The following is a 27,988-nucleotide window of genomic DNA, read 5'->3' as shown; positions in this document are numbered from 1 at the left end:
GCTCTCTGCCCGAGTGTGTGCGCGTTCGTACGGGTCGCATACGGGCGGTGTCGGGCCGGAGCCTTGAGCCAGATGGACCTGGCCTCCCGTGCCTACTGAGCTGATTACAGTAATACAGAAATGCTGGCTCAGTTCAGCAGGAACAGGAGTCTGGTCCACAGACCCCCAAACCCACAGCCACAAAAAGCAGCACCCTCCAGAACTTTTTCCTGGTGTCTCTTTTATTCTATGTTGATTTATATAAGATATACTAGATGCTGGCTTCTGCTGGTGCACAAGAGTGTGTGTGGATTGTTTTTTACTATTATTAAGCCTGGCACCAGTAGAACCTTTCCATCTTTGCCATTTCAGGAATAAATAAATGATGCTTCACTGATTGTAGAAAACTACATATTATTTATTAATGAATTTACATACATACATACTTACACATACAGGTGGTGATGTGGGAAACGTTGCAGTGTAAAGTCTCTTAATAATGTAAACAGTTATTAGGTTGGTTGTCGCAGGAAGCATCATGTGATATAAAAAAATTATTGGGGGGTAAATTTAAGCTCATAAAAACATATTTATATGAAGAAAGACATTTTTATGTTGCTTTTAGAGGCACCGCAATCTCCACATATCTGTTCAACCAACAGCACCACTGTAAACAGTTCAGACAGTGTAAGACCCTGTTTATACCAGGTCACTCCGTGTGTTTTAAATATTATTGTTTTTATCTAGATTTTAGATCTAGATAAAGCCAAAACAAGTAAATGTAAAAACACTTACTTTTTAATACAAAATAATACAAATCCCTTTACTCAAATCACTTCAGTAGGTGAAGCATCTGAGAAGCGTCTGAGCCACATTATAGCAGTGTAAACTCATCAATCGTGCCCGAGACAGCATTGAACTTCTGCCTGAATAAACAGACACATTTTACTACCAAGTGTAAAAGTATATCAGGACACACACATTGACCTGGTATAAATGGGTTCTAAGTTTCTGTAGAGTGGAGCTCTACAACTTGGATAAACATTTTAGATTGGTGAAGGAAATCAGTGGAATCCCTTTTAAATGTGGTCCATCGATATTTTCACTGTCTGACGTTTTTGCTCAGCCTTAATTTGCATCACACATACCGACCACACTGATTGTTTTTCTAGGCTGATTGACCACATTTGGGGTAAGAGGAAAAGTATTCTTCTGTGTGTAATTTACATTTAGTTGACGTGTCTCTTTCCTGTGTTCACGCTGGTGCAGGGTTCGAGATCATCTCTGCAGTCTCAGGACTCTGTGTGGAAGCAGCTGACGGGGACCATCGGAAACACACGGATGCCTGAGGCTACATCTGTTTGGATGAAGCTTCTGCTGTAAATGGAAACAAGATTAGAAGAAAATAATTAATATACTTTATTATATTAAATGCAGCTGGTACAGTAGACTACAGAGTACACCCGTACATCATACGGAGATAAAAATCTGTGTAGCTCCTGTTCTCAAAGCTTCAGCAGAATCAGATAAATGGAAGCTGTTTGTGTTAAAAACAATGTGGCTGATATTTTCATATTAAACATTTTACCTCAGGGGCACTAGCATTGTCCTGCAGATATCAACCAGTACAACAACATCTAGAGGTCAGTTTCTGGTTTGTCCCTGCTATTATTTATATAAAAAAAGCTACTTTAATTCCACCTGTAAGAATGCTGTACCAATACGGCAGTAACAATCTACACAAACAGCACTATTTGTTAGTTTTATATTGAAATGTGAAATTACAGTTCTTCTACTTTGATGTCATTTTGTTCCAGTTTGTGTCTGCTCTGATTAGACTTATTTATAGTTATTTGCTTAGTTTGACTGGCAGTATTTTTACTTTTTATATTTTATTTGGTCGTTATTAATTTTATGTTTATTTGTTTTATGTAATTACTGAGACTTTGGACCAAAATGGTGCTACTTCAATAAAGTTTTTTTTATATTTTTAGCAAAAGAGAAGTTGCACTTGGGTTATCATTACTGAGAACTAAAGCCTTACTCAAACTACTTTTCTGTTCCAAATCAGGGTATCCACACACTTTAATTTCAATGCAATTATTAAGTCTTTTAATACCTCTAACAGGAAAAATAAAACAATAACTTTGGTAAAAATCTTGACACTACAAATCTCATTTTCACTGTGATCATTTAGAAAAGGTTGATACTACATTCTACGCTAAAAAGAAATGAATGCCCCCATTCTACAATTACAGACATTTGACCAAATGTAGGCCTTTTAAGGTCCTGCTACTGCTAATCATGCACGTAGAAGAGAGTTGCCCCAATTTGAGAAATGAATTACGTAAAAAAATACCAGGAGAACGAAGCTGGCTTGGCCAGCTTTGATAATGGAGGCCTAAACACCTGGATACACCAATTAAATTTAGGCACGATTTGACAGAACAATGAAATTATTTGACAATACCTTGTGACGCTGCCTACGCTGCACAAGAGCTTCTATGTTTATGAGAAAAACAGATTCACAATCAGTTCTGTCAGCAGAGAACAAAGACCTATTGTGATTATTTTGTACACTTTTTGTACCTTTTTGCCCCCTCTTTTTTTTCTTTACACACAAGTATCCAATGGAGCCTAGAAAATAACATTAGAAATTAATTCGTACTCCGCTTTTGTGTCAAAATGACAAGTTTATGGCAGTGACAGAAAATAGTATTAATAATACTAATACTCTAATTCTCTGTTACACAAATATCAGCATTTAATTTTTTTTCTTTTCGTGTGCTTTATTTTTACATCATTTTTTGAATACTACTACTACTAACTACATTCATTTTTTTACTATTAATAATTTATTTACACAAAATTAACTCCGCTTGAATTTTACATTAAACTATTAAGTGTGATCAGTTGCATTTTTAACAGTTATAAAGTGAACTGCACACAATCTATTTTCTGTAGAAAATGTCTTTTCAGTAATTAAAGTATATTTTATGTCACGGTTCCACTAAAGCTTCAATAACTCTGCCTCCTACACTGTTTGCAGTGTTGTGCAGTTCAGTGAGATATCAGACTTCCTCTTTTCTTATTTTGTATAAAAATGTTAAGGATAGGTCAAAATCTATTCAGATTTTAATGAATGGTAAATTCAGTTTTCAGATGTGCTGCATTTAAGGTTAGCCTAGATTAAGGTTAGTATATGGAGCCCAGAATGGAGGAAAATGTCAACTCTGCTACCATCAACTCCCTTAATGGTTTAAACAGTTAAACCTTAAAAGAGTTAACTGTTGAGTCAAATCTTTCCATACTTGAAATGTACCCGCGATCTGTACTAGATGTCATTTTGACGCATACGCGTAAAAAGTAACATGAAAAAAAATATTTTTAAGATTAAACAGATATATTTCTAAGCTTCTAGCTATAAACTCCTCTATTCAGAGTTCTTTACCGCAGGTTTATTTGTGTTATCTATAAAAAGAGCAACTGGGCTTAGCATATAAATGCCATTTGCAGCAGTGTGGAACTGAGTGTGGAACTGAACTGTTCCAGGAATCCTTTTCCTAATAAACAGCTTACCGAGAGCCAGGGTTCGGGCATGTTGCAGTGTTTACGTGCAACCTGGGGCGTTGGCTGGAGCAAGGCTGTCCTGAAGCGTCTTCAGTCTGGAGTGAACTCTGGCATCCAGCAAGTCTGCTCTGTTTAGTCTGTGCTGCACGGAGGAGAGTATCCACGCCGCCTTACGCCTCATACCAGCCTCCATCAGCAGCTGCCAGCATGGTCAGGCCACACACATACACACACAAAGAAAGAAAGAACACTGAGTTACCTGGCCCTTCCCACATGTCAGTCTTTTCATATTTGCATTTCATCCAGGCATGGAATTCAATGAACTGAAAGACGGTGCAGGCAATTAAGAACATACAGAAATAAAACAGTGAAATCTGAAGCCCAGCCGCCACCACGTTCCTGGAGAAGAAGCCAGATGCAGTGAGGGAAAAAGCTGGAGGTTGTAAACTTGTTTTTGTTCTGTGCCGGGGGTAGAACTGAACCGCTCTGGATTTTACAAGAAGCTGTAAACAGCTGGGAGCATACTGCACCATGTTTCTTCCCACATACCACTGGAACTTCAATACAGTGAATATGGGGAGCAGGCGCTGGTGATAGCTTCACTGGGCTTTGTTTAGTTCTGGTTTTGTTTGATCAGATTACTGGGGTCATATGTACAGTGTTTACACAGTTTACAGTTTATACTGTCCATCAACACATTTACGTACGGCCATTTCTACTAGATTAGTTCTGCAGAATATAATATAATAGTGTTTTCATTACTATTGTGATGTACAGCTTTGCAGTACTAAAGTACTGATATCACAGAAGACCATGATATATATATAAATGTACCTCTGATCAATCACAGTGTTTACTGTGTTGCAAGAGAGTTGTCTTCAAAACAGGAATTTGTTTTAGATGGGGGATTATGTTAGTATTTTTATTAATCATACTACTCCCGTAATGCAACAAAGCAAATTACTTTAGTCAAAAAAATGTGAGACAATCTGCAACCATATTATATTAATTAACCAACCAATTAACCAACTTTGACGTTACTATTTCTAGGTATATGTTTGAATACAATGAATATTGCTGTTTTATTATATAAATTAAACAACATTTCTCCAAATTTCCAAATATTTTTTTTCATCATTTTTTTTCATAGCATTTTTTTTTTGCAGAAAAGAAAAATAATCAAAATAAAGTAAAGTAGATGCAGTGCTTTCAGACTTCAAATAATACAAAGGAAAAATATTCATATTTATTTAGAAACAATACTAATTAATATAGATTTCAAAAATCATTTTTAAGTTTGGTGGATTAACCCTGATTTTAATCACAGCTTTCATGCATCTTGCTCTCCACCAGTCTTTCACACTGATTTTGGGTTTACCTTATGCCATTCCTGTTTCAAAGATTCAAAAGTTCAGCTTTGTTAAATGGTTACAGACCATGCATTGGGCTGGCCATGACATAGCCATACTGTCTGTCTACATTTCTTCTTATACATATCTGGGATTTCTTTAATTCACAAGGACAGAAAGAACCCTTGCCAGAAACTCTATGAAATATAGCAGTGAGTGAGTGACTGACTTTCGTACTGTAGCTGCTGTGGCGTTAAACTGTAGAACTGTGGCTATATTTAGCTCCTCACTCAACACCTGCCTGTGATGAAAGCAATTATCAAGCTTGACTTAAAGCTTACCTCACTCAACTAAATGTGCTGTATGCAGTAATTTACCTTCTGTATGACCTCGCTGACACTGCTGGCAGACGCTTGAGAAAACACGGCAAAGTTAAGAAGAAGATGGAGGACGAGGTTTGTAGAAAACATGGAGGAGAGAAGCTCCTGCACAGGAGACAGTTTCTCAGGGGGAGGAGTGTGGGTGAGGAAGAGGATCCTCAGATGACTCCATGCCTCTCTTGCCACCATCTAGGATGAAAAATATAATGAGTGAGTCATCAGTAATTTTCCACTTGGCTTGGCGGTGTTTAAATACAGCAGTACTTTCCAACCTGGAGCTCCCTACTCTGGAATATGTTGGTGCTTCTATTGCTTTAATATACCAAACACAACTAATTAAACTAATAAATACACCTTTTATGAGTTTAACTACTCCACTGAGCTGCAATAGGAAAAGCAGCATCTCCATCATCGTTTCCTCAAGCTCAGGACACACCAGAAACTGCACTAAGTAACTCTGGCGTAACAGGCTGTAAAATACATCCACCTAATTATTAATAACGCTGCTAACCCGAGACAGATTACTGTAAAATCTGATAGCTACACCATTCTGTCCACACACTTCTTTCTGTATATCTCAGAGGCCCTGAAAGCATGTAAGCGTGCCCTTTAGGATATTCTCAAATTCACAAATTCGACTTCTTTGCTGTAGGGCGAGCCCAGGAGCAAGAAGTAATCATCATCACCAATCATCCATAATGCTACTTTAAAGGCTTTCTCTCTGAAAGTTTAGGGTTTAGGCCTGAATGGAGCAGTACTACTGAATATTGGTCAGTGTAACATTTTAAAAAAAAAAATCGTCTTTCTGTCCCTTACTATCAGAATTTCAGGAAAAATGAAGATTTTCCAGCCTACTTTTATTACAAGATGCGAAAATGGGGAAATCAGAAAATCAAGTTAAGATTATTTTTTGTGAGGAATGGTAATAAAAAACATGACAATTGTGTTAAAAAGGGATACAACCCCATTTTTTTTTCGTTATTATACCAAATACATAAAAAATTGATTTTTTTCTAATTTAGTTACAAAAGAGAAAAGATTGAAATGATAAACGTAACACCAACAGACATCCACCAAACCAACATTTTTCTATAATGTATACATGGTTTCTAAGGCAAAAAAACAAAAAAACAACAACAACAAAAAAATAGCTTTTTAATTTATGTCTACTTTACCCATCATTAAGTTAACATATGAAACTTTGAATTTTTGTATACAAATTCATCAGTTGTTTTGGATAGTGATAGCTGGATTGAAAAGTGTATTTGCGTTGTATTACACAATTTTGAGTTGAACATCTCCACTGTTAAGAAACAACCTATAAGTTTCATGACAATTAACCATTTTACATAAAAACACTTTAAATGATGTCATCATCACTAAATTATTCAGAAATGTCTGTGGAATTCTAGCACAAATTTCTGCTAGTTTTTGAGTCTATAGGAGAAGTATATCATCAGGTATCAAAGGTCAGTAAAATCCAACTTTTAAAAAAGAAAACTGATTGTTGTTTGGTGCTGATTCACATAATTCGTCCACAATGCAAGGCTAACGGGATTTTTGTTTCTTTAAATAGCTTGATACGGCACATGTTGGCATAGCAACATCAGTTCCTTTTAGTACTAAGTGATGCAGTATGTTAATATTAATGCGCAATAACTAGACAGAAAACCTGTCGAAACTAAATTGAGTAGATAACAGAATATATCTGGATATCTCACAGTCTGCTGAGTGTTTTGGTGCCCTCTGTTGGTGGGGTGATGGTAGAACGTCAGGAGGAAGAGCAGAGGTTCAGATTCCTCAGATCCTACAGAGACCAGCAGCTCAGCAGCTGCGTCCACCCAGTGTCCACACTGCACCAGCAAGAACCAGGTCTCAAACACAGCCCTGCGCTGCCTGCAACACAGACACACACACACAAGCATGTGAAACGTGAAAGATGGTGAGATTTGAGAGAACCCAGACATTACACAGCTGTTCAGGCAGAAGCGTGTCTCCAGAGAACGAGAACGCTCATATTTCTGCCCCGTGTTCCTCTCCTCCAACCCTCGACCCCTCTGCCTGCTCTACAGCTACAGCACACCAGCAGCTGACACACTCGCCCAGGAGTTACATCACTTTCCCAGCAGCAGAGCTTTCCCACGCAATCCATATATCACTGCGCTGCAATAAAACTGGTAATAAGCAATATATTTATATCGCTTCATCTTTAATATGGTTAGCATTGTATGCAGCTGACATAATTCCACAATAGAGCACAGACGGATGGGAGCACAGCTCTGAAGGAAATAATACATTGCACAGTTAGGACATTGTGTGCTGAAGCCAGGTTGTATGCTTTCACTACTGGACATCCAACACTGCAAGCTTTCCTAATGAAACCTTGTGATTAATAATGACAAAATAAAATTACAACACATCAGGGTCAGGGAAAACAAAGCCTTATGAAACACTAAAGCTCCAGAGGCAACTGCAATGACAAATTAGATCCATCATTAGGGCTGTTTATTGGTAAGAACCTGGCAATACAATACAAATCATGATACATACACAGCATGAAGGAAAAGCAGCAACTATTGCTCAGAACCTCCAGGAACTCCTTCAAGACACTGATACCTCTTTTCCACCAACAAAGTGCTAGTGCTGTAGCCGGAGCCAGTTCCTGCAAAGCTGCGAACCTTTTAATAACCGGCCCGTGTTTCCACTGCTCTAAGGAGTCACTCACTACGTATGTGAATGTGGGCGTAAACAGAAGGGGGGGGAGATTTGAAAACAACATGGCGGAACCTAAGCTCCTTTTAAAACTTGTGCTGCTGATCCTCGGTGGACCACTGTTGATTCATTTTCATTAATTTAGCTGTTTCTGCTGCTCTTAGCTGTGAATTGAGGTGAGATTTGTAAACAACTTTGCCCCCGAAACGCTTCAGCGCCCCGCCCTTTGGCCACTTGCGTCACAGGTTTGCTGGTTCCAGATCAGCAAGATTGTGGGGCCAGAACGGAACCGGCTTTTCTGGCCCAGAACCTGTGATTTTGCTGTGGAAACGCAAAGAACCATTCGCGAACCTGGCATAAGCACCGGCACCATGCCGGTGGAAAATATGAAAAGTGTGCAGATCTGCAACCAAAACTAAATGTGGCTGTTTAAAAGAATCTTAAGTATAAATTCTGGTTTATTTAACACTTTATTCCACACATGTTCCTGTAAAGCTTTAATGTCTTCAAAACAAAAAGGAATTAAAAAAGAAAGAACACACACTGAATGAGGTGTCCTCAAACACCTGACTGGTTCTGTGGAGACCTCACCCACACTTCAATTTTTATATTGGTGCAAAATCTTGCCCAAGCATCAGCCCAAATGCTTCTTGCACTTGCAGCAAAGGTTTAGTATCAGTATCTCTCAGCTTGTCCAGAAATGCATGTAAAAAGAGTGTCCTTTAGGGGTGGCTCAAAGAGTCTTACACTACCTGACTGCAGGAGCAGTCTTTTAAAAAGCAAGAATTACCAATTCTATTACCCATCACATAAATATGCTTTAATTAGAACTAGTCTGGTATTTTAAGGCACAGTTATAAGAATTAAAAGGTGGACATTCAAAACATAAATGTAAAACAAAATGAAATCTACCAGTCTGGAAAGAGTTACAAAGGCATTGCAGAGAACTCCAGCAAACCACAGAGACAGCCATTATTATCCACAAAAAAGAGAGAAAACTTGGAACAGTGGTAAATCCTCCCAAGAGCGGCCACAAAGTACATCAATGACTCATCCTGGAGGTCACAAAAGAACCGAGACGAACATCTAAAGAACTGCCGTCCCCATTCCTCTTCTCATGTGGTGATACACAGCAGCAGGGTGACCCCTGTTCACCATTCAATAGGCAAGAATCAGCTAAAGCTAACAGTGCAGGACAGTGAGCACCAACTAAAGGGTAATGGTCAGCCACTGATGCTCAACTGTAGCCTGACGCCATCCAGCATCTGACAGTCAGCCTGGTGTGCAGGGGCTTAAGGGAGCAGCTTAGTTATATTACTGTGATCATGCTTATGTAAGGATAAGTTGAGTTGGGAATACAGGAAATAGAACCCCTCTATCTTCATTTTTCATCAGTTTCAAATGAGAAAATAATCTTTTCCCTGCTGTGCTGAAGCTCAGTCAACTTTTATTGCTGCTCACCTCCCCAGCCTACGACAAATATATTCACAGGGTACTGCTGTGATGCAATCTGTCCTTTCTCAAAAAAAAAAATGCATTTAAACCCCTTTTAAGCAATCTAGGAATCTGCAAGTGGGCTCTTCTGGGATCTAGGATTAGATGACCAACTATGCCAATGAGCATGCTTTCCTAAAAGTCTGCACTTTGTGCTTGTTTTGCCATTTTGCTGAATATTCAGGGCATTCTTAGTTAAATTATTTCTTGCTTTCCACTATTCTGATTCACTGGATCAGATCGGGACATGCTTAATAACTAATAAGCACCTTTCCAAATCTTGATTACTTATGTTTAGGGCTGCAACTAACATTTATTTTGATAATTAATTACATTTTTAGATAAATCGATTATTAGTCAGAAAAGGATAAAAAAAAAAAAAATGGACATTGGATGATGCTGCCATGTGCTGAGAATAAAAGGAATTGAAAAGAATTAATATATATTTGACCAGATATTGTACAAATATTTAAGATTAATGAGTAATTGTATAAGAAACACAACCTAACATTAAAATATTAGTATTTACAAGAAGAATTAACCTGACATTTACATTAATTTTATTATTTTCATTATTTAATAACACAACAACAGTGTGGGTAAAGTAAATATACATATGGATGATTCTCAAACACTTTACTCTGAATGTAACTTCTACCGCATTTAAGATGGAAAGAAAAATTTTACAATTTTACAAATTACAATTTGTTGCTAATGTTAGCTTGACAAAAACAGTTTGTTTTGGAACTGCTGGTCAAGCTTCCACATTTAAGGTAGAATTTAAGGTGTAAGAAAAAACTCTGGGAAATGCAAAAGCTAACTTGTTAGCTAAAGGTGAGTGAGAAAACTAAGAATGATGCATATTGTTTAACTAGGAGCTCAAGGAACATTGAGTGAGAAAAGACCATGAACCGTAAATCTTCTTCACCCATGGCTCCAACATGCATCCAACATACTGGTGCTTTACTGCCATGGCTTTGGTTGCATTACTGCCCCACATTAGGGGGTAGCAACTGAATGTAAGATTATAACATCATTAGTTGCCAACTATTTTAATAATCTATTTGTTGTTGCAGTTTACTTCTTTCTATTCTTCCTCTAAAAAACAACAACTAACAAACAAAAAAAAACACACACTTTCATTACTGTTCTGCTCAGTTAACCTTACTCATCCCTCTCTCTTTGAGAACAGCCAGGTTCACCTCACATGCCCCACGGCCTAAAGGATGTTCTGCTCAACAACTGAAAAGACTGGCTAAAGGAAGTGAAGGAAGTCACAGTGAGACTCAGCTCAGATCTTTGCTTTCTCAGGTCCCAAAGGAAACCAGAAGAGTTTCATCTTTTACCTTCTGCTCTTTTCTTCCTCCTCCTTCTCCTTCCCCTCTTCTTCTCCGTTTCTCTCACACAGGATCTCCTGCACTAACTCCCTAATCCAGCACAGGTGCTGCAGCCAGGCCTGCTTTGGAACCTCTGTAAACAAGGAGAACATGGTATATTTAACAGAACTGATCAACAGATTATGAGCAATGTTGCTTAATTAGATACAAGCCTATAGGGGGAGATAAGATTTCTTTAATCAGCAGATTTACATGCAAAAGCCTTTTAAACAAAATACAGCTGCTAGCAACAGGCTGATATGGTGGATACAACTACTTATTAAAGAGAAGGTACATATTTTTCTTTTATGCAGATATTTCCTCTCAAAATATAAAACAGCCACACTGTACAGCATCTGTTGAATAATTTCATAGCAAATAAATCGAGGATATTTTTCTTTATTGACCGTTTCAGAAATTGGTCTAAGTTGCACATCATTTACAATTTCTCTAACCAAATGTAGGGGAAACATTTCAAATTCACTAATTATTACATCAACACATACATACATAATACAGAGAGAAAGAAAGAGAATAATTTGAGGAATGTATATGTTAAGCAATGGACTGATAGGAGGAAAGATAAAGCGAGAGAGTGAAAGAAAAAGAGGAAGTAAGATAGAGAGAGAAAGAGTCAGTAAGAGGGAGAGAGAGAGAAATTATTTTAATTCAATAAAGTATGTATATAGACTTAAATTTTAGGTAGATGTATTTACTTGTTTGCTTGGTTTACATTTATCATTTGTTTTGTAATTATTGTTACTTTTATTCTATTAGAATTTTGGTTGTTTTTGTTACTGATATAATAATTTAGCAATATTGTTTATTGCAGTCATGACAAAGCTCTAGCATCTTTGACTCTTGAACTAAATCTTGAGACAGAGAGAGAGAAAGAGTATGAGAGGGAGAGAGAGAGAAAGAGAGAGAGAGAGAGAGAGAGAGAGAGATATACCTCCTGTCAATCATGTAACATTCACACTTCTTTGGAGCAAATAAACACTAAAGTAAAAGCACACACACACACACACAAACACTCTCTGTGGCTGGTGGTGTGTGAGAGTGCAGAAACGGAGGCTTTGTGAGGATATCCTCCTGAGCCGAGGGGCCGGGGGGGGAGCGCAGTGGTAGATATGGATCTGCAGGCTGGGCTGCGCTGTGTGCTGCAGGGTGGGTACTGCAGGAAGGGGCAGTGTTTGTTTGGAGCTGTGCTGAAAGGGGGGCAAGACCGGGTGCAAGATAAGGTCGAGCACTCTGAGGATCCGGATGGTGAAGCTAAAGAGGCTGTTCTGAAACTGGGTCTGCACTGTGCTGATGTTTTCTTTTCTTCTGTGAGGTGGAGCACTGGTCAACATGCTCATGGCCTGATAGTGAATACCAGATGGATGAAACACTCCAATTCTGAGATTTTGCAAGCATTTAATATTTCTTAATTAAGAATACATCACAAAAGGCATAAGCTCAAGAGCGCTCAGTGTAGTGGGTGGTAATGATCGTAACCGGTGGCATCTGGCTAGAACTGTCTAAGAACGGACAAGCCACTCTGGAAGAAATGACTTCCCCATTCAATCCAGGAGACCCCACATACCCATCCTGCAGATCCATGGCACACTCAAAAAGTTATGGGACATGAAACTAGTCCCAAGTCTCAAGTCTAATTATACTTGGCATGTCAGTGTTTGATTCACTTGGTGGGAAAGGTTTAAATAGGGTTAAACTTTACCTGATGGTGTGGTCAATAAAGGTGTGAGGAGGCTTTGGGGTACATGTGGAAAAAAGGCCTTCAGTGGGGGTCTTTCCTTAAAAAAAAATCAAGCAAACACAGTATATAAATCACACACATTAAAGCTACATTATGTAGCATTTCTACCTTAAGATAGCCACTTCAAAACTACTGTGATACTCCACTGTCTCTGTTGCTGCTACTCTGGGATTAAAAAGCTGCTAACTGCAGTATGTAACTTTGGAGATGCGGGCAGGATAATACACATGGGAGAACGGCATACTGCTGGGAGTTTGTGTAGAATCTGGTCATATCACTAAACCTCCTGAGAACACATGCTCCTTTCAATTTCAGTGATGTTCTATATCTCTGAGCTTGTCTACACTTGTGTACCCCAACTGTAGGGTGAGATCAGGAGCAATAAATGCTAATTTTCCGTAGTTTTGCTTTAAACTTTAAATAAGCATTAAAAAAAGGCTTAATCATTACTATTTTTTTTGTAAACGTAACCATGGAAATACTAGTGTACTACACAGTATGTGATTTACATTTTATCCAAGATGACTTTCACAAAGCAGGACTTTGGTCATATGGGCTCAAATTAGTATCATGATTAACTGAACTTTCTACTTCAATAATAAATAATGAACAATGCACACAGCATTTTTGGTACCAACTACTTAATTTGCTCAGTTGGCTTCGTGTTGGAGTTTTTCACAGGGTAAACAACATATGTGGTAATATGTTTTAAGAATAAAAAAATGAAGAAAAGCAGATCAGCACAAGAAAAACAAGATTACAAGATTACATTAATTCAAAACAGTTTTGAATGATTATTTTTGATTAATTTTGATTACTTGCCCAGCCCTCATCTTTCTTATTGGAAAGCAATTCTAGAAGGCTGCCATGATCTTGGGTTTTTTGTCTAATTGAGAAAGATTGTCTTGTGAAACATGCGCCAGTGAAAATGATTATTTATGCTACTTTCTAACAAACAGATTTTTAAACCAGAAAGCTGCTAATTGCAGTATGTAACTTTGGAGATGCAGGCAGGATAATACATGGGAGAACGGCATACTGCTGGGAGTTTCACTAAACCTCCTGAGAACACTTACTTCTTTCAATTTCAGTAATTAAAACAGACTTTTAAACCAGGAAGCTGCTACTTTCTAACTAAAACATTCAGAAAGGTGCTAACTGCATAGCAAGGAATTATATAAGGCTGACATGATCTTGGTTCTGTTCTATCTATCTACTTGAGAAGGCTTGTTTTGTGAAACACCTCCAATTGAAACAAAAATTTAAACCTTTAACCAAAGTAATCTTGCTCATATTTGGTATATAACACTGTGGGTGTAGTCACATGACCCTATTGATGCAACATATAGAAAAACTCAAACACAGAGCCAACTCTTCAGCTTCTTCTACAGAAAAATGTTATGTCTGTCATTCATTAAAATATTAATTAATTGCAATTGAGGTTAAATGTGCAATTAACCATGAAACTGATTTAAGTTGCCCATCACTATTTTGCATTGTGTACAACAGTGAAGAGACAAAACACTGAAGGATGGAAGCAGCTCTCACCTCTGGATTCTGGTCAGTGCGGATCTGGAGAAAGCATGCAGTAAAAACCTGTATGAGTGACCTCACAGCCAGATTCTCCTCCATTGTCATCAGCACATTCCTACATGAAAACACAAATACCAGGAGGTATCAGAGCAATCATACATAGACCTTTATAAAAATGGTGCATTACTGAAATGGATTTTACATCTTTTATCAAGAACACAAATAACTTACTAAAAATGTCAGTATAAGCAGATTTCAGCACCCACCTGAAAACATCATTTACTAACAGAGAGAGGTGGCAGTGCAGCGCTGATGCTTTTGGCTAAAAGAAAAAAAAAAAGAAAAGGAAAAAACAAACTGTTAGAATAAACAAGTGCAGGACGTACTCTTACTGACCACCAGATGGCAATATTGAGACAGTGATGAGGACTACAAGCTGTTTAATTCCTTCCACTGCTCTTCTCACATGAGCTGCTGTTGTTAGATTAGCAGCCAGGTTTTTTCTACCTTTTTTTTTTAACACACCGCTCTATTGTGCAGCGTATCATCTGTTTTAAATTCTACGAGTTTAAAGGAGACAACATATACCAAAGCAGCTGTACTGTACATGCGTGCCTGGCGCTGTGCGTTTGCTCATATTTTTGGGAAAACAGGCTTAGGCTAATTAATATACGGCCATTCTTGCATCAGTCATATGGGCAAAGAATGCAGTAAAACAACACAAAACCATTCACACACACTCAAAACATCAGTGCCCCAGAAAAGGGCCCATATGTGCCCCCTCTGTCTCTGATCCGGAGTGTGTGTGTGTGCATCTGTGAGTACATGAATATGTATGTTCATGAATTCGATAGAGATGGGTCTCATTATCCTGTCTTTACATTAAAGAAATCTTATCTTGCCTGTCTCAAAAGCAGTCATGTTCACACACACAAACGCACACAGACGCACACACAGACACGGACGCACACAAAAGCAACAAGAAGCATCTCAGATATTCCCGTAACCCCAGCTATTCGACGCCTGCCAAGAGCCGCCAATTTGCTGCTCCAATAAAAAGAGACGCGTTTCAGCTACAAACACCAGACGCTCTATTTGATCCCCTCTAAGAGTGAGGAAAAATCTTACAGCTGTAATACGGAGGCCTGATCAAAACTGACCGTGACTATGTGCAAAAACTTCTGTAAGCTTTAATGCTGCAATTTGCTTGTAAGTGGCAGAACATCAGGAATAAGAGATGGAATTAATCAAATGCCCAGTATAAATATATAAGTATATCAATACTGCCCATTTACTCTTCATTTTCTGTACAAAATGGATCTCCTATCCAACAGCCACCATCAGGCCTCTCTCTTAAACGCTTGCCGGTAATCAAAATATCGGCAAGACTTCAACCTCACTCACAAGATATCTTCCCATGCCATCCCTCGATATGACCCTTCATGATCATGGAGAAAGTAATGGTCAGCCTATTAACCAATAAAAATCAAGAAGATTTTAAACCAATGTAACTAACTGCCAGATTGACATTGTTAAAATTGCACAGCAATACAAGGTTTTTGCCTGACCCTGCATCTATAAAATGACCACGTTAAAAGAGATGAAAAAAGCTTTTTTTTTTTTTTTTTTTTTTTTCTCAATTTAAGTCAATCTAAAGAAAATGTACTTGGTGCATTTCTATTGGTCTATTAATTTTTAAATGTTGACACAATGTAAAAAAAAAGCGAGATAACAAATAAAGGAAAAACAGCAAAAAAAAGTTTTTTTTTTTTTCCGCCCAGAAGACTTTTAACATTAATTTTCTTTAAATATACATTTATTTGCAAGGGCTGGTGGTTTTTCCAAGGTGACAGGTGGCAAATAATGCCAAACAGAGATCTGGTTGGAGTACGGTCATTGTGAGATATTGACGTCCACAGAATTACTGTCACCCAATAACTTGGCGAGTTTGGGAATAGACTGCAATGTAATAAATAACATACCACAGTTTAATCAAAACCCTCATGTGTTTATATCTACCCGAGTGCTTCTTGCTGCAGTCAGCGCATGCATCCAACAATAAAACATCCAGTAGGTGAGATTCATCAATGATAGAGCTGGCACTGAACAGAATGACAGAAATAGCATCAGCAGCTGGTGATCTTAAATCCCTGATTCGTTATTAAAGTGGCATAGCAGCTTTTAAAAACTTCAAAAGCTGTTAATTAAAGCTTCCTCTTGTTACTTAAGCTCAGAAAGTAGAGATCAAAAGTGATTAATATAGAGGCATGAGCAAGCGTTTTTTTCCCTTCTCTTTTTTCATCCCTAGTGAAACCAGATGCGCTTTTAATGCCCCATCCATACCTTCTCCCAGCACTTCAGGCAGGGTCAATTACAGCATGGACAAAACATCCTGTTTTTGGCAGCGGGGATGCAGGGAGGTGCTGTTTATTGTTATTGGATCTAAACTCCGGGGAGGGAACGGACAGGGGACGGAAAATTAATTTACTGTTTCCATCATTTTTCACTGCAGATTAAACAACTTGTTCACAAAAGTGGGAAAGGCAGCGCAGAAGAGCAGCGCTCTGGCAAACTGGCCTACGTGTGTTGAATGAGGCCTGAACCGCCAAACATACGAGCAGCAGATGAAGGAGCACAGCAGGCAGATAAAAGAGGGGCTGATTTCAACCTGTTCATTAACTCCTTCGACCCTGAATGTACACCGATCAAGCACAAGACTGACATTATAATCCTTGTTTCTACCTTCATTATCTATTTTTTCAGCACCACTGACCATATATGACACTATGTAGTTCTTTCATTACAGACTGTAGTCCTGTATCTGTTTTTCACACTTTATTATCCACCTTTCACCCTGTTCTCCAGTCAACAGGACCACCACAGAGGAGGTATTATTCGGGTTGTGGATCATTCTCAGCACTGCAATGCTAATGACATGTTGTTGTTGTGTTGGTGTGTTTTGTGCTGGTAAAAATGTACCAGACACAGCAGTGTTATCAGGGTTTTAAACATTGCTGAGAAGAACAGTAAACCAATAGCATTCCGGGGGGTAGCATCCTGTGGGCAGCATCCCTGTCCCTGATTTTACATCTACCAGCTATGTAAGATTGCCTAATAGAGTGGACAGTCAGTGGAAAGTGTTTAAAAACTCCAGTGGCACTTTTTGAGCTTTGTAAAGCTCAGTGGAGCCCAATATGCTCAGTGGATAATGGGTAAAGAAACATGAATGTTTCATTTAACCAATATAACATAGGCTCTAACATATGATCATGTGGGACTCCAGAAGAAATGTAAAAAAAATCACACAATCAAATAATCAAATAATTAAATAGTTTCTCCATTAGAATGAATTAAACAATTAATATCAAATATCAAAAGTTAATGTAGTCTGATGAAGGTGATCTAAGCCAGCGTTTCTCAACCTTTTTTCTATCACGGCACCCTTTAAATATATGCGAGATGTCAAGGCACCCCAGTTTACGGACGGGATGGGGGGGGGGGGGGTGGTGGTGCTGGCGCAGTACTTCAGGTGAGAACGAGGGGTGTTGCTGGCGGAATATGAAATAAAATAGCGCGTGCATCGCGTGGGGGGACAAAAACTTTACAGTGTGTCCCAATTTAGGGGCTGCATCCTTCAGAGGCTGTATTCGAAGACAGATTGCGTCACAGCTGCGCAGTAATACACCGCCTCTGTGGGTCGCATCCTTCAGAGTATGCTGCCTGTGAATTGGGACACACCCCGACACGAGCTGACTCTGGAAAGGAAATATGCACGTGAGGCGCAATATTTTGACGGCACCCCCGATGAAGCCAGACGGCACCCCAGGGTGCCGCGGCACCCTGGTTGAGAAACACTGATCTAAGCTAACTCAATGTACTGTAAACTGCATTCTCTCCAGCACAATGTCTTTGGTAAAGCAGCAGCTCTAAAGCCTGGAGCATGTCCGTAATGTGTGTCCTAGTAATGACAGAGCATCGTGTAAACTGTAAACTATGCATAGCGTCGTCAGCGGACCATCATTTCCAAATCTCAGTAGTAAGGAAAGAATGCAACGAGAATGCATTCCTCCACTGATGAGCCAGTCGTTTAGTTACTTACCTTCCACGTTTCCACTGGAAACACATTAGTAATGGCTGTAAATATTATGACTTGCCTGCTTCTATCAAAAATAACCGCATCACACGCACTCAGCACCAACCAACACAACTTGTTCATTCCCTATAATCCAAAAGTCAACCAAGAGCATGTAGTCTGGCACTGTTTGAGCCTCGCTGTTTATAAGACATGGCCGACTTTACAAAGGTTTAAAACAAATGGAAAGCAACAGTGTTCGAAGCAGAAGACAGCAGAGTTCAGCTTACATTATTTCTCCAAAATGAGTGTCACTCTTCAGTGATGGACAGCTTATTCACTTACCAGTAAAGAGTCAGTGACAGTTTTTTCCAGACTCTGCATCACTGATCCTTGGTCAGATAAAACAGACTCAAGCAGACTTAGCACTGCCCTCTCCAGGCTAGACAGGCTATGACACCACAGGGCAATTACAGCCAAGTCTTCAATCACCAGCTTCTTACTGTCAAAAAAACAAATATGACAAAAGAAGGCCAAGATATTAGATTTTACAGTTTCAAATATAATTATAATAAGACTTTTCATTCAGCGATTACATATAAACTTAAAAAAAGAGTCATAGAACAGGCACAGGAAAAATATTTATCCTGACTTAGTTGAATAAGCAGGATTTAGTTAAAATAAAATATAAAAAATGCCTGCTGTACCTGAGCCAGGCAGTGCTCACTGCCTCTATGAACTCCTCACTGAGATGAGAACAACCACAAGAAACCTGGTGCTTCAGCAGAGCCCCAGTGAGAGGAGCCACTAGGGGACATGTGACTAAGGGGACACAAGCAACGGACACTGCACGGAGACGATTACATGAGCACCTGCAAATAATGGTTCATTTATTAATGATTTGTGATTCATAAATCATGCACAGTACTAGATTAGGTTCAGGTTACTACATATCATGCATTTAGATTTTTAAAGAACACAAAGTCTACAGACAAAAGTAATAAATATGGATGCTACAAACCTTTCTGTAAAGGGAGTTGAAGAGATACGATTCATACTGACCTCCTCAGTCAGTAATGCCACCATCTACATCAGACAAATATACACTTAGGTGTCATATTCACTCAGCACTACTATATTAACATCACCATATTACACTGACATGCCAAAAATCATGGGATATCAGTATGTAAATCAAATCTTTAAACATTGTGAGTTTTTTTTTTGTGATGTTATCAGAGTTTGAGCAGGTCCTCATAAAGGGCGCCAGATGAAAGGGACTGAATACGTCACAAAAGCATTACCTCCCACAGTAAACAGCACTGTGAGTGTTTATGGCAGTGACTGGGAGTATCTGGCTTGAAACAGACTAATGCCTGGCAAAAATCACATTCATATTTATTGCAGGAGGCCCCACACATATACTCCATATGTATATGGTATATAAGATGCTCTTTAGTTTCAATGGGACAAGGCAAATGTCATGTTGGTGTAAATCACTATATTGCTTTAATTATACATTAGCTGAAAAAAATTACTGAATAAAGACCAGTAAAATGCACCATTACCTTTTTAAGGGTCTCTGAATAATAATGCTGGTTTAAGGAACCAGAGTGCTTTTCCAGAGCATGCCCCACACTGCCTTCTTCTTCTGATGTTAGGTGGTACAACAAATTCTGTTTAACATAGACATTAAAACAGACAATGATCAGCTTCTCTGCAGCTGCTGTGCTCCAAAGTGGATTTCTCAAACACAGTTTCAGTTTCACTCTGCAACAAATGTATACAAAATCACACAGAACAACAAACTAAGACTTTTCTAAATAATATAATGCGACAAAACTTTCCTTCAAGCAAAGCTCTGTAGAATCATTCTCAGAAACAAATAGCATGCAAAGGACTGAGACTCTCTCTGCAAGCCTAAAGGCTTGGAGGAAAACATGGCTGCCTGTGGTGGGGCTGTGCGGTTTCCTTAGGTTTACAGTATGCTAAGATGTCTTCCACAGGCCCAACTGGCTCAATTACAACCATCTGAAGTGCAAAAACACTGCTTAGCTCCAAGCTAGGCTGCGGGTGGAGCACACAGGAATGGAATCGTGGCTTTCTCTGAAAAATGTGAGGTGGAGATGAAGGAAGGCAAGAGGTAGTTTAGTCATTTATATACTGGCCATATGAACAGATGAAAGATTAATCTGAATCCAAAATAAGATTCAAACTTTAAATAATAAATAAAACAGCATGTTGCTGAGAGGGGAAAACTGGTGAGGGAGGAAAAGGGAGTTAGAGAGAGAAAATAAAAGAAAAAGGACTGTGGTGTGATAGAAAGAGAATGAGTAAATGATATATTTTGATTCTTTTCCTTTTTTCCCTTTCGCTTCTGTGTTAAACAAAAAAGTCTGAATAATAAGTAAACAATTTTTATTATTATTCCTTATGTTTATGTTATTGGGCACAGGTGTCTAAAGAGGTGGGCAGCTTTCTCTGCAGCACCCAGGGAGCAGTCAGGGTTAAGACCCTTGCCTAAGTGGTATCTTGGACAACCAGGGTATCGAGACTCATAACCCTGCTATCAGTAACTTGGTGCTTGATTCACTGAACCATAAAATTGGATGTCCTAACATTTTTGCCCAAAGTACGACGTCCATGGTTTTTTTGTTCTGTGATCTTTAGGTAGTCCTGGCATTTTTTCCCTTTTTCTTTTCAGTTTTCTATGCACATTTACTAAAATCTAGTGGACCCACTTCAATGTAGTGCTCTCTATAAAATAAGCTGCATATTAAGGTTGCAATGCATTCATGCCAGACATAGGAACAATGAGTGACAAGATTTTTAAAACCAACAGATTTAAAAGCATGCATTCTTGTAACTCATGTATTATGAATCAATAGTATAATAGTTAAATTATTTTGATTACTTTTACTACTTTTTATACTGTTATTATTATTGCTATCATCACAAAATATCTTATTATAACTACATTTTATTGTATAATATATATTTCTATATTATGAGAAAGAAACAGAAAGAAAGGAACCACAAGAAAGAATCAGCAAGAGAGAGGAAAAGACTGGGGGAGAGAGAGAAATATGGGTAAGGGTGCGGTGGGGAGTGAGTAAGAGATCAGAAAGAAAGAAAGATTGAGTGAGAGACAGACACAGAGACAGACACAGAGACAGACACAGAGGCAATGAAAAAGAGAATGAAAGAAAAAAATAATAGAGATAAACAGTTCATGTGTGTGTGTGTGTATGTCCGGGCTTGTGGCAGCCATCACTTCTTAACTCCTCTAAATTGACAAACACAGCCTGGACCTGGGGGAACTCTGTGTGTGGGGGAAAAAACGGGATGAGCGAAAGGGGGGAACAGAGAGAGAGAGAAAGAAAGGGAATCTCAAACATGAGCTGGTCTCTGATGTGGAGGAGCGGGCGAGTCAGGCTGGCGAGGCAGAGAGGGGGTGATGGTGGGGGAGCGGGCAGTGAGGTCTGTAATGACGGGACTTCAGGCTGCGGGTCTGCTCAGAAAGGGCCAGCGTCCCACCCCTCCACTCTGCCTCTCAGGCTCAGCCGCCCACATGAAGAGGAGGAATAATGCTTTACTCTCCCAGACATGACTCCACTGCTCTCTCTTCTGACAGGGTAACACACGAAGGTTACAAGAGGAAGAGAGAGGAAGAGAGAGAGAGAGAGAGAGAGAGAGAGAGAGAGAGAGAGAAAGAGAAAGCCTCCAGTGAATTGATAACAGAAAAACCTCATGATTGATGCCCCTCCCAGGAGAGGATGAAGGATGTATTAGTGCCTTTATATGTGTGAGCTTTAAGATGATTATGTGCTTAAAGGGGAAAAAAAACTAAGTACAGAAAAATGGGCATGCACATTTTTTCATTAAACTGCAGTTCTTCTCTGGGTTCTGTAGAAAAGGCAGTGGTTATATATATATAGAAGAGACCACACAAAAAAAACAATAACTCAAACAATTCGTTCCTATTCTGAAGTGTGCCACTTAAATTACATATGGACTACAAGACTGAAACTGGATGTCTAAAACTTAAAAGTAGGTTTAACGGTAAGGGTGCATTAAATATTTGACAACCAAAACCACTGAGGTCAATTATGACCAATATCAAGCGGCTGCGGTAGCTAGCTAGCTAATTGTGTGTTTAGAGTAGCACCACTGAAGTAAATTAATAATTATAATATTAGTGCTGATGTATAAGTATTTTTGCTTTGTTAGTATGTCTGCTTGGATTATTTAAAAACGTTCACTCTACATCTCTACATATGATTCTACCAAGACCTACCACTACTCCTGCATCTCTACTGTACTCAACTTTACCTTACATACTCTGGCCTTTCACACATGCTGCATTCTACTCACAGAGCCAGTTAGCAAAGCACCATAATACTGTAAAACTAAACACCACAGCAGAGCCCCTCACAGAGCATCCACACACCCCTCGGCCTCCACTTCCCCTTTATAGGTCAAAAAACATCTGGCAAATTAAACATTGACTTTAAAAGCTCTGCTTTAATTAGCACAATGTTTTATAAGATAAAAAAAAAATCAAAAGAAAATACACATTTTAATCTGGCAAAATATGAAGGGTTCTTTATTGCTTATGGTAAAACATCTGTGTGAACTCTAACTCATACTTTGTGTAAAATTTAAAGTGTATTTTCCACCTCTATTACTCATTATTATTGAAACATGGAATACAGAAGTAAAGAGGACGAATATGAAGAATGCGCAAGAAATATTTAAAATAATATTTGGGGATATTTCAGAATAATCTGCAGCCCTCAATATCCCAAATGTCCTACAGGTATATTTGGCTACATCCATATACCAAACCCTTTTTTGTTGACTAGAAAACAAGAGAAGAAATCCTCTATGTAGCACACAAAAACTTTAAAGAATAACTATGTTTGTTTTCCATACTTTATCCCTAATAAAATTCTACACTTCATATTTATATACATTTTTGACATTATATATTTATGTTACTAAGATAATGATGAGTGACATGCAGTCTCCAAAGATCTTAAATAAATAAATAAATGTTCATCAATTATCAGAAATCATCAGCATGAACTTCACCAATACTAGGATACACCAAATTTGCTGCACCTCAGTATCATGATATCGGTCGAGAAATAATGAGCCTAAGACAAACTACACAGTGTGACTCTACCTGTATCCACTCATTGGCCCTGCGCTCCACAGCATTCTGGGGGTTTACACTATACAGATGCCACACACACTGCAGCAGGAGCCTGCTGCTTTCTCCTGAGTGACACACAGAATACAACAGAAAGAGGCTTTTAAAAGCTGTAGACGTGACTCTGATATACTTCTCTTCTGAAAATAAACTCACAGATGATGGGTCATTTAAACACTCAGGGCATATCTGTGTGTTTAGAGTGATAATGTAAATAACGGGAGGGGAAATATGTGGATCTTGGAGGAGAGACAAGTACAGAGCAGAGAAAAGGGCAAGCAACAGGATGGGAGAGAAAGAAAGAGAACGAGTGAAAGAGAGAGCGCAAGAGAGAGCAAGAGATCAAAAGCATGAGAAAGAAGGCACAAGAGCATGAGAGAGAAAGACAGATAGAAACAAGTACAAAGCAGAAAAAAGAGAGAGAAGGAGAGAGTAAGAGCATAAGAGTAAGTGAGAAGCAGAGCACAAGGCTAAGAGAATAAGAGGAGAATAAAAGATTGTCTGAAAAAAAGGAGATCAAGTGAGATGAGAGAAGGAGAAAGTGTGAGAGAGCATGAGTGAACAGAGATCGATAGCTAGCATGAGACAGACAGCGCAAGGGAAAATAACTAAAAGAAAGTGAAAAAGAGAGAGGGAGAACAAATGCCCAGCAGGCCACTACAGGGCTTATTGGAAAATGAGTGTAAATACCCAACCCCTGCAGACCCATTTATTTGTCCCAAATGGGAAACATACCCCCAGCAAGTAGGAGTGTCATAAATTTACCATCTGCAGTAACATATGGGTTCCAGCAAAGTCTTCCCAAGAACTGGCCCACAAAGGGTAGGTTCTTCATGGCCTCAGCGGTGGAGCTCTGAAACACAGTACAAGAAAACACACACATATGAATACAAATACGTATACTGATTGCTTAGCCCATAAAAAAAAAAAATAATAGCAAATAATAGCAGCAGCAGCAACAACAGCATGGTGATAGTGATGCTAGAAAAAAAAACCTGTTCAATGAACAATTAATTGCAATATCCCCTCAGCATCACTAGTCAATCGATGTCTTAAAAAAAAAAAACTATTCCCACGCAGCCAGTCACAGAGAGTCACTGATCGCTGCTTTAAAGACAGTTACGTAATTAATGAAAACCAGCTCGCTAACACGGAGGAATCTCCAGGATCGCAGCTTTCTGCATGAGTTCAAGATGTGCGCTGCTAATTTACTGTATATTGGAATCCATTCAAAGGAAGGGGCCTCTCTTTTTTAATCATGCCTTCCACACACATACACACACACACCAATGCTGACTGATTTGTGTGTGAACTGAATGATAAAACCCTAAAAGAATGTTCGGCAATATTAAAATGTGCATATAAAAATGGTCACAAACAGAAAGGCACAGAATGCTTTGGCGAGAAAAAGATGAAATCTGCGGCAAATAGAAAGATCTGGAACTAAAAACCTTCCAGAGCTGCTACAATTCACACCATTTCATTCATCTCACCCACACAGTCCATGAAAATAAAAATAACTCTGTACAGAGTATAAAGAATATTATTATTAATTTGCATTTGTCACGCAAAATCCTGCTATTTCTATTGACATTGCTGATTTGTACCTGGCAGTTTTTTATATATTGTATCAGCCTTTAATGATTATTCAAAGAATAGAAATGTGTTTAAAAGTATTAAATAATGTACTTTTCCCCACACCTCCAGAATTCAGGTTTAAAGCAGCTGTATGTGAGAACTGGATTTTTTTTCGTACCTGGGCTCCACCTACAGGTGGAAAATTTACTCTTATTCCACCAGATTAAAGACACATACACTTAACAAGCTGGGAGATACTGGTATTTTAAAGTAAAAGCTGATGTGGACTGTCTCAGTAGAGTCCACAAATTCTAATCTACAGCTGTATGGACCTGCACTCCTCGGTTTGTAATTTTTTCCATCATTTGTTTCTACCATTCACTCCCATACCTTTTTATCCACACCCAAAGTATAAAGATCCATTTGCATGATGTTGAACAAACAGCACATACTCCATCAGAGCAAATCCCTAGGCAATTTTCCATCCCTTATCCCCCTATTTATTTGCAAAACCATTTGGTGTTTGTTGCAGGTAGTGCAGATTTCTAATAAGAATTGTATTTATTGGAAAAATAAACAAAGTATGGGAAAGCCATATCTTCAGTATAGTCTTTACAGCACAGACAGCCCACACAGCTCCTGTAAGGTGGAAAAAAATCATGTAAGCAAGTAAGTAAAAGTCATGTAAGCACATTAGCAAATCGGCAAACATGAGATGTGCGCTCTCACACACACGCATACATAGCACACACGGTTCTCTATGCCATGAAACCTCACATTCTGCTCCGGGCTCATTGACGTGGGCACTCGGCCAGCCAGCACCCACTGAGCTGAAGGTGGGAGGGGAGGACGAGTGGTGGAGGGCTGGGGAAGTGGCGGGATGCTTACAGGCGTTCCTTCTCCAGCAGCAGGGAAAGATTCAACAGATTCAGTTCAGGAATGCTAATAAGGACAATGACAGAAAGTGGAACATGTGTACACATGCTAAAAAAAGTAATTCAGTCATCAAAAGATGCATCATTCTGCCTCCGTCTTTTACGAGCCTGTGCCGGGAAGAGGCTCTCAGTCCAATTAAAAGATCTCGAACCCAATCACGTTGAGCTGACCCATGCTGAGAGTGATGAAAACGGAGGGGTGGGGGGTGGGGAGGGGAGTTATAACTGCATCTTGGCAGGCGGCCATTGTAACGGGCGAAATTAGAAAGCCTGACAACGGCAAACTTGTTTTCCTTTCCTTTCTCAGTGGCAGGCGCTGAGGCAACACGGACGCATGCAGCAGAGAGAGCTCCTGGGGCGCTAAGCTGCTACAGGCTAAAGAAAAGGCTCCTTTCAAGGTGAACATGGACGGTGTGAGGCAGGACTTTTTCACGAATACACTGGACCTTCAGAGAGACCCCCGTCCCACCCCCTTCCTCCATCTGATCCCTCATCCAAGTTTTGATCCAAACACTTGATGCAGGGATACATTAGGTTAACGCTGCCAGTCCCTCTGTGGCTATTAGCCCACTAACTCAACACTGTGGCCATGCCAATGGCCTGCCTGCTCCAGCACAGAGAGGCTTCTGTTAAAGCCGCGGTCTCCAGAGTACAGTAGCAGTCTGCTCAAAATACTCAGCTGAAGGACTGTATCGTAGGTTTAATGCTGAAGACTGATGAGAGATTTTTATTTCACTTTACCTTAAAGTTTGTCTTTGTTTACTTGAAAACATGAGAAAACTCTAAAGCTGTTCATGTTCTGAAAAGGTAATGTACAATGTACTGTACAAATATTCTGTATTCATTAAAAGTTATCTATAAAGCTGAAATCATCAATAAAATAATTGCATACAATTATCTATAGAGCTGTATACACAGCTGATCTGGGATGCACACTACCAATCAAAAGATTGGACACACCTTCCCATTCAATGTTTTTCTTTATTTATTTAATTATTTTTTTATATTGTAGAATAATACTAAAGACATGAAAATAATTAAGGGACACATATGGAATTATGAAGTAAACAATAATAAAAAAAAGTGTTGGGCCTCCACAATCGCCCAACCTAAACCTAAAGTAGGTGGGTGATTTGGGATGAGCTGCAACTATTGTTCAGCACCTCCAGGAACTCATTCAAGATGCTGAGAAAACTAAATCCAGGTTACTCTACCTCATGAAGACAATGTGAAAATACCAAGTGTATGCACATCTGTCCTCAAATTAAATTTACAATGTAAAAAATCCTAAAAAAAAAAAAAAAAGAAAAATATTGAATTAGAAGAGGTGTGTCTAAACTTTTCTCCTGGTACTGTAAGCCTTTATCTGTTCAGATAGCATGAACATTACAATAAATATTATCAATACATTGTGACTGTAGTACTGACATGCTAAAGTCAGGGAAAAAGGAACTAGCATTGTGTTCCATTACACAATGTGTGGAGCTTCCTGCATTGACTGTGCGTGAATGTAAGTCACATGTCTGTTTACACTGACAATTCTAGCCAGACAGTACCAGTTATAAACATTTCCACTATATCTTTGATAATCTATTCCCAGAAAACATGTGATACTGTGGATCAAGGAATATTAAAATGTACACACTACTATAATTTCATATTTATAAAAAAAAATCCTTCCATTAATGAAACTATTCTATAAAGAACTCAGAGGTTCTAAAGCATTCCTCCAAATAACCCCAAATTACCATTGACTGCAATTTCTCCAGGAGCTGCTGGAGGAAGCTCCTCAGTGAGTTTAGGTGTTTGGTGGTATCCAGTCGAGCGGAAAGAGATGTAGCCTGACCCCACGTCACTGCTTTGTCCATCCAGAAGGATACCTGCAGCTCAGGAATCACAGCCATGGCTTAAATTCTGTGGGAATACAAAAAAATACTATATTATTTTAAAATTCAAGTCAATGGATACAGTGAGCTAGTATAACAACACAGTCTCCTATGTACAAAGCACATCTTATGGCTAGACCTGTAAACTAT

General features: G+C 38.9%; 2 protein-coding genes across 5 annotated transcripts in view; one reads left to right on the top strand and one right to left on the bottom strand.

The window, feature by feature from the left end:
* The window catches only part of aopep (aminopeptidase O (putative)), a 141,549-nt gene extending 139,413 nt beyond the window's left edge, over window positions 1–2,136 (top strand). For both annotated transcript variants that reach the window (XM_049485701.1, XM_049485700.1), the window contains exon 17: window positions 1,249–2,136. The gene's annotated coding sequence lies outside the window, so the exon portion shown is untranslated. The remainder of the gene's footprint in view (window positions 1–1,248) is intronic.
* Window positions 377–27,869, bottom strand: fancc (FA complementation group C). Of its 3 annotated transcripts, none has more exons than XM_049485703.1 (15): window positions 27,701–27,869; window positions 24,175–24,292; window positions 23,413–23,507; window positions 19,793–19,900; window positions 19,246–19,310; window positions 18,932–19,096; window positions 18,570–18,726; window positions 14,419–14,474; window positions 14,168–14,267; window positions 12,581–12,656; window positions 10,831–10,954; window positions 7,000–7,174; window positions 5,276–5,467; window positions 3,559–3,748; window positions 377–1,356 (listed from the first exon to the last, which is right to left on the bottom strand). In XM_049485703.1, exons 1-14 carry the CDS (start codon window positions 27,854–27,856, stop codon window positions 3,590–3,592), a joined length of 1,746 nt encoding a protein of 581 aa, XP_049341660.1. In that variant the 5' UTR covers window positions 27,857–27,869; the 3' UTR covers window positions 377–1,356; window positions 3,559–3,589. The 3 variants fall into 3 exon arrangements, with proteins under 3 accessions (XP_049341660.1, XP_049341661.1, XP_049341662.1); XM_049485704.1 differs by having other exon boundaries at window positions 24,205–24,292; XM_049485705.1 differs by lacking the exon at window positions 23,413–23,507 and having other exon boundaries at window positions 24,205–24,292; window positions 27,701–27,835.
* Window positions 27,870–27,988: the final 119 nt, after the last annotated feature.

The sequence above is a fragment of the Astyanax mexicanus genome, chromosome 12 (assembly GCF_023375975.1).
Source record: "Astyanax mexicanus isolate ESR-SI-001 chromosome 12, AstMex3_surface, whole genome shotgun sequence".
In the NCBI taxonomy this organism is placed as follows: Eukaryota; Metazoa; Chordata; class Actinopteri; order Characiformes; family Acestrorhamphidae; genus Astyanax; species Astyanax mexicanus.
The sequence above is the reverse complement of the archived record's forward strand: the minus strand, read 5'-3'. Positions and strand labels throughout refer to the sequence as shown.